At 39.8% G+C, this 7,626-nt stretch overlaps 1 protein-coding gene across 2 annotated transcripts in view; it reads right to left on the bottom strand.

Annotated features, from left to right (window-relative positions):
• Positions 1–408: 408 nt before the first annotated feature.
• TTBK2 (tau tubulin kinase 2) overlaps positions 409–7,626 on the bottom strand; it is a 46,102-nt gene continuing 38,884 nt past the window's right edge. For both annotated transcript variants that reach the window (XM_026033428.1, XM_026033429.1), the window contains 2 exons: positions 4,608–5,872; positions 409–3,679 (listed from right to left, as the gene is read on the bottom strand). In XM_026033428.1, the coding sequence (XP_025889213.1) occupies positions 3,211–3,679; positions 4,608–5,872 (1,734 nt within the window). In that variant the 3' untranslated portion in view covers positions 409–3,210. The remainder of the gene's footprint in view (positions 3,680–4,607; positions 5,873–7,626) is intronic.

The raw sequence follows: 7,626 nt of genomic DNA, 5'->3' as shown, positions 1-7,626 counted from the left end.
AGGCAGGCTTGGCACGAGAGCCACCCACTTGTATCCTCATGTACCATTCTAACTACATTAACGGATGGCTACTTTAATCCATAATAAGCAATTTTGTAAACTTTAAGGATGGTAACAAACAACAAGAAAAGCTTTAGGGAAAGGGTAGTTCAAGACAAGATTATTCACAATGACTCTTCCATTCACCTCTTTGTGATTTTCTCACTAGACAATTTTAAATCACGTCCATCACTCAAATCCAAAGCAAAAGGTAACTTGGGATAGTGTCCTTTTACTTTTTATTGCACTGGAAAAAATGTTGGTCAATCATGATTCATTTTCTCTCTCTCCATTTGGGCATAGCTTAGTATCTTATATTGGCAAGTAGTTCAAGTGAGTTTCTACAACACTGAAACATTTTAGGTAACTATATGCAACAATCCAAAAGTTGGCATTTTTGGTGAGATCACAAAAAAGGCTTACATGTTATATGCTATTCCTACAATAGCAGCAATGACCTGTTTGGGGATTTTGCTACACTGGGGAGAAAATACAAACACGTCAATTTCAGTATTTCAGGGGAGGATGCATAAAGTTCGTACCCACTGAAGCTGACCATGTTAATGTAGGACCATAACAAATGCTCTTCAGAAATGAGAGAGAGAAGAAGAAACAGAATGAGCTGATAATTCCAGCAGTACCCAGGGCAGAAATGTCACAAGGAGATCCTATCCGCTTTTTCTGTATACTGTAGGGTAACATAAAAGGAAAACAGGAAGGAAAGGATGGAATTTGTTGTTGTCACATTCATCTCTTAGGTTTTCATCGACTGTCACTGCTCCCATATCAGGAGCATTCATAACAATTAAAACTCACATGATGAAATAAAAAATGAATAATCGTAAGTCCTATTTGTAATCAAAAATAAAAACACCTTTGAGTCTCTGTTCCTGTTCATACGCAAACACACATAAAATATCAAACAAAGAAAGCTGCAAGACGAAACACGGGCTTATATTGATAGAAATCAGCAGTCCTTCCATCTCGTACCAAGCCTTGCAGCAGGCTGTTGGACTTGGTGCATTCCAGAAAATATTCAGGAATAGGAGATACAGTGCCAAGAGTATTCAGGAACCAACAGAAAGGGAATGGTATCATTTATGGTCCGTAAGTTACAAATGAAAAATGAGAAAGTGTGAGTTTATATAAGCATATGTATATATATATTTATAAATATTTATATTATATAATTTACCATGAGGACATGCAATTATTGGTATAGCACCTATTTTACAATATAATACAGGGAATAGGACTTTCCAATGGTACAGTTTCTTCAGAAAAAAATCATATACCCTACCTATTGCGTTCCTCTGTAGTGCTCGAAACCTGAATGAAATTAAGGTTCCACACTATGCTACATTATGTATGGAGAACAATATACATATTCATAGTAAGAAAAAAAAATCAACATAGTCTGACAGAGCAAGTGAAATTCAGTGCAGCTCCAGGGCAGCTTTAATGCAGCATTAAAATGCGTCAGCTCAGAGACAAAATATTCCCTTCTTAATTCAAAGGTATTCATTTGGCAGAGGCTAAATAAAAAAGCACAGATGTGGTTGGAGAGGCATGTGAGCACAGCAAGCAGATCAGGAAGCGCCCAGCTTCCTGCACCAGCAGCCTCCCGGGACAGGCACAGCCAGGGAGAGCTGCTGCACCTCCTTCGGGCTGCTCTCCCGTGTGCTGCTCTTCCCACCCACTGTCCTCTTCCCAACACAGCCCAGGGTGCTACAGCTAAAGGCTTCCTCCAGAGGTCCTGCACAGCACAGGAGTTCCAGCAGCAACTACCAAAAGAAGCTGGGAAATCTAGACACCATGAACTGACAATGACACGTGGCTATCGAGGAATGATCTGGACAAAGAATGACAAGAATCTGAGATCAAAAACATCTCTCATTTGTTTTCTCTATATTCTACTTTGACAACTAATATTCTTACCCAGATTCTGTAAGGCTTTGAGCATATTTTTTGTTACCTGCAGCCTACCAAGTTCACAATATAGACACTCTCCCTATCTCTGAGAACTCAGGCATGTTTCACTTTTCATGTGTATATAAAGGAATATAAAGCAAAAGCAGGTTGGTAATCGTCTCTGCTTTTTACAGCTTCTTAGCGTGGATTCAATAGGAAGATATTGACACCATTAAAAATATCAATGGCTTAAGTGGTTCATAACTAATGGAATAACCATAGCTAGCAGGAACAAGGGATCTTTGTGCATTTAGGTAAGGGAAAAAAATACATAAAAAACAGATTTCTGTTTCCTATTTATAGCTTCTATTCTCATGTACATTGCAACTTACTGTAAATCTGCAACATCCCATGGAGGGCAGATATCTTTTATCTCTCATTTCCCAAACATGATTTTTTTTTTCCTTATCCAAACAGAGTTCTTTAGAATTTGAAGTATGAGAGAACTAGGATCCGAGAAGCTAATTCTCAACTAATTAGTACTAAAGAAATGTTCTATGGAGCTTCGCATCTTGACAAGTGCTAATACTTATTTTAAAAATGTGATCAGTCTCAAGAGGGATACAGAATATGGTACTTCTCTATGGAGGAAGTTCTGTGCCATGGCAGATATGGGAAAAGGTGAGCACTGACCGACTCAGAGACATGCGCAGCTCGAAACGGAAAGGACTTATAAGGTAGAAATTCCATAATCTTCCAAGTCATGTGCTTATTTAAAACTACAAATACTTGCCTGAACGGTACTCATCTCCCCAGTGGGGGTGTCATTTTGGGAATAAAGTTTTTAAGTTTTCTTGTATACTCCTCGAGACAGGCCTTACAATAATTAGGCCAAATCTTCCAGCTAGACAAACTAAAAACATAGAAATACATTTCCTTTTAAAACACTCACCTCAGAAATATTTTTCACTTTAAAAACACTGCACCTCTTCATCTAACTAGCCATTCTTTCCCTGGCCTTTACCTCGCCTCCCCAGATCTGCTTGCTGCCTGTTCTTCGGGAATGCCTGGCCACTCTTCTCCACAGTATGTTTTGTCATGAATAGTCTTTGATGTTCACTTTCTTTTGAAAGCTCAGATTCAACACTTTTTTTTTTTTTTAAACTTTTTTGATTTTTTTTTTTTTTTTTAAATACACAGTACACAGACACAACATGCATTGGATTTAGGAGACTTTACAACTGTCAAGGCCCAGAGTTCCTATCTGCTAAGCTTACTGGCTGATTTGCTCTTTCCCGTGGGAGTTTTAGTGTTTGGGGAATGGTGGAAGGAACTGCCGGATCCTTTCAGGCCGTTCTTGCTCGGTTTGCTGCAGCAATGCTCTTGTTGGCAGGATCTCCTAGAAGATGAGGAGCCTGAATGGCTAGGAGGTGACTTACTCCTCCCAAGATGCGGGGATGAACTCCTCTGATCATGGTGGGGTCTCCCAGGCCGGGACGGAGAAGAACTGGAAGTGCGGGGTAAGGAAGAGCTCCTAGGGGAGGCACTGGGACTGCGCCGGGGGATAACAGGGCTTTTGGGTGGTGTTTTTGGACTATGTGGAGATCCTGGACTCTTACACTGAGTAGAATTCCGCGGTCTTTGAGATCCGTTCTGTAGTATTTGAGCCAGGCGCGAGATAAGATCCGAGTCCGAGCTGCTGCTCCCTAGGACTCTGTATCTGCGTAACCTTAAGAAGAAACAAAAAAAGATTATTTCTGTCCCCATCTATTAGCAAAAGTTCATATAAAAACCCATGATCAGACACTTGGTTTTAATTTTTTTCCTGTAAGACAGCAGTGTTTGGATTTAGATTTTTCGCCTCTGTAGTTCACATCACCACAGTATTACCATTTGTATAAACTCAGTCACAAAAACAGTCTAGTGTTTACAAGAAAACTGAATTTTCCAGATGGCACTGGAACAAACGCACTGAAGTACAGTGCTTATCACCTCAGTTTTGGATGGATCCAACCATTCCTGTACACCATCCATATGCTGCATGCAGAGTTATAAGGCCCACCACAATGTTTCTCCTTCAGACCATTTCACACTACTGATTATTATCAAAGCTGTTCTTTTCCTGATAAGCCAGGCACCAACGAAACTTTATATAGAGACAATTGCATTGTCTATATACAGAACTGGTAAAGGAGGGCTTCTACAGTTCATTCTGGCCTTCAGTAAATAGCCTCTTTTACTTAACCATGATGTGAACATATTATCTTAATTCTGATGGCCAAATCCAAACTTAAATTTAAAACTTCTAAAACTTCTTTACTTAAAACTTCTAAAATAAAAACAATTTAACTTTCAAAGGGGCTGAATATAAGAGATCTTATTGATTTTTATGGGTTTGTGATGGAGTCCCCACTTTTTAAAGAAGTTTGCATAAAGTGACTTTCCTAGTATTAAAGTAGGGACTTTCTTCTGTAACAATCTCTCCTCACTCACCCCTCAAATAAGTAAGATTTCTCAGGGAATTCAAGCCCAGTATTAAAAATATATAATATATTTTACCAAGGATGGAATATCTACATGATTACCTACTGCATATTTACTGCAGTCTAGCTCAAAGCCATGTTCAAACTGACTACCTATTATTTTCTCTGTATTACCTAGCTTCTACCCCAGGCCTAGTAGGCGGTTTTCCTGGTGGGGGCCGAGGAAAGAACTGGGCTGAACTCGAACTGGTGACTTGCTCAGCGGTAGCCCAGGATACTGGCCTTGGAATCTTGCTCTTCCTGGACTGAGGGCTGCTTGGAGATAAGGAGCTATCTTCGGTCTGCTTGCTGAAATGCGAGTCCAATGTTAACCTAGAAAACGAAGACAGGACGTCATCCTCGGAAAACGGTACCGGAGCAGCAGCCACTTTTTCCTCCAGTGACTTGTCAGAGGCACTTGAGAGGTCACCAAGGAAAGATCTGAGCTGTCTCTTTTCTACGAGCAGCCTGACCAAGTCTGTCTGATGGGCCTTTTTTAGAAGGAGCTTTTCTTTTGCCGAAACAGGTGAAGAGGAATCTGACGAGTCTATCTCTTGTGCTAAAACTGGAATTCGGCTCTGCCTGAACGTAAAAGGAGATTTAACTGAGTCCTTTTTAGATCGATGAGAATTCTCATTCTCTGAAATGCAGTGCAATAATTCTCCATTTCTGGGAGCATTTTTCTCCTTTTTGTCCTCCTGGTGCAAAAAAGTAGTCAGGGCCAACTGGTGGCTTTTCAAGTCTTGGATATGGATTTGTTCCTTATTATTGTGAAAACCGTTCTCCTGAATGGGTGCCTTTTTGTTTGCCTGTCTATTAGTATGTGAATTGCTAAGTCTTGAGGGAGAAACTTGTTGTGTTTTGGGTGCTGTGGATTTCAGAAGCTCATCCTGATTTGGCACCAAGCAGAGAGGCCTTGGCTTTGATTCTTCAGCAGCTTCAGCATTGGTTAGAGGCTCTTCCTCCACAGATTTTGACTTTCCTGGTAAAGAATTTTGTTCTTTGCTTAGCATTTCATTGGCATCCTCAGAAACCACTGGAAGCCGTTCTCCCCCAGATTCTACAGGAAGATTTTCAAGTTCTTTCTCTTCCTGTCTCCTGCTATGCGGATCAGGTAGGTCCTTCTGGGCACAGTCCAGGAGTCTGACACATTCTTTGCCATGTCTTTCCCCTTCAAGTACCTCTTGGCTGATATTAAATCCCAAATCTGGTCTGTCAGCACTAGTGGGAAGTGCCTCTTCTGTCACAACCAAACCTGGCAAATTTTCCTTTGGAGAGGCAAGTTCCACAGTGTGATCCATAGAGTGAGCATCACGGTCTCTTTTCTCCAGCTGGTGGCCATAATGAAAACTCTCCGAAGCAGACTGTGTAGATGCCACAGAAGGTCTGGGTATTGTTACCTGCATTGAGAAATTTGAGAAGGAGAAGGTGAGAAATGCAGCAATATTATGTTATATAGATAACTTTCTTTAAAATGCATTGATTCCGTGTTTTCAAGATACCTTATATAATGATTCCTGAGAATTACGATGCTCAAAGTATACCTAGCTTCACAAATTACATTTAGATAATTAAAAAATAAATTAATCATCTCAACACAGAAATGTGTAACAGGTAAAAACAAACACAGCCATAGTAGAAAAGTTGCAATTACCAATGAACTTCCTGAAAAACAGATACAGCCTAAGAGGTAAACTTTTTACTACTTTATTATTTTTAGAAAAGACAAATAAGAAAGCTTTAACAAATACATAACAATACTTTTTAGACAAGTATAGAAGACAAGGGACAGTGATTTACAGACTAAAATGAAAGCACCGAGGTCCAGATTCAGAAAGGGACTTAAATTTCAGTTTAGGCTGAACTTTGTTAACAGAAGAATTCATAAAAATTTTATCTACCTAACTGAATATATCAGTACCTGTAATGCATTTTGTTCAGAAAGCTTTCCCAAGCGCCCATATTTTACCTATTTCCTTCCACTGATATGCTTATATCTTGTTTAAACCAAGGAATTCTCCTTCACCCCACTAAAAGAATCACAAACTAATTATTCACTGAATTCACAATTATTCAATCCCTGAGGATTCCAAACCAATAGATAAGCTTAATGCAGTCCTAAAACACATGTATGGAATTGGTTCAGGGTCACGAAAGAGAACATTTAAAAAAAAAAAAAAAAGAAAAAAAGAAAGAAGAGTTGGTTGTGCCTCTAGTACATTGCTTAAACATTAGTGCACATGTCCAGGACGTGGGAAACCTGTATCCGTGCCTCTCTCCAGCCTGAGGGACATGAACCAACTTTCCACAGGCAATGGACAAAACCAGACAGGGATGCTGTTCAGCATTCCCACTGGAGCTGGGTCACTGTACAGACAGAAACACTAGAGTCACAAGGTGAGAGCACGAGGGAACACACACAGGCCAAAGGAGCTTTACATCTTTGCTCAAATTCTGGCTTCTAAACATTGTATTGAGGTTACTGGATAAAATGAATAAACAGGAATAAATGCAATGGCTATCCTTACATTTTCCTTTATGAGGATACAGGGTTCAGCTCCTTGTTCCCACTTATGTTCTTGAGCCTCATGAATCTGACACAGCTTTGCATTTGTAACACACAGCAGCAAGTGGAAAAGACTGGAGTTTGGGTTTGGACACAGAAACGTTCTCAATGATAAAAGAGAAGATCAATGATGGTTCAGCTCCAACACTGCCAGGGTTCTGCTGTGTTACAAGGCAGATTTCACTTGAACTCGTTGCAGAAATTACCTAGAAGTGCTACTGACCTTATTGGTACCAGTAGATGTAAAAAAAGTAAGAAAGCAAGCTTCTCTGTCAGGACCTGTCACCATTTACACTGTACACTCAAACTTCACACGTGCAAAAGCAGAAATGGTAAGTGATAGTGAAGGGCACATACTGTCACAGGAAATCTGAAATAGCTTTACTAAACTATTGCTGTACACTTTCTTCAGAGTTCTCTATAACCAAATTTCCATCATTATCGGTCCACATTTACCTCCACGTAATACAAAGGTTCAGCTGATACTATAAATGGTTCACTAGAACAAAACATGAAAGAAAGCAGACTGGCATAAAACCTGAATAAAGACAGGACAATCACTTATGGCAACAAAATGATTCCTCTATT

This window comes from Nothoprocta perdicaria, unplaced genomic scaffold (genome assembly GCF_003342845.1).
Source record: "Nothoprocta perdicaria isolate Ctin4 unplaced genomic scaffold, notPer1 scaffold_129, whole genome shotgun sequence".
Classification (NCBI taxonomy): Eukaryota; Metazoa; Chordata; class Aves; order Tinamiformes; family Tinamidae; genus Nothoprocta; species Nothoprocta perdicaria.
This window is presented reverse-complemented; position numbering and strand designations above follow the sequence as displayed.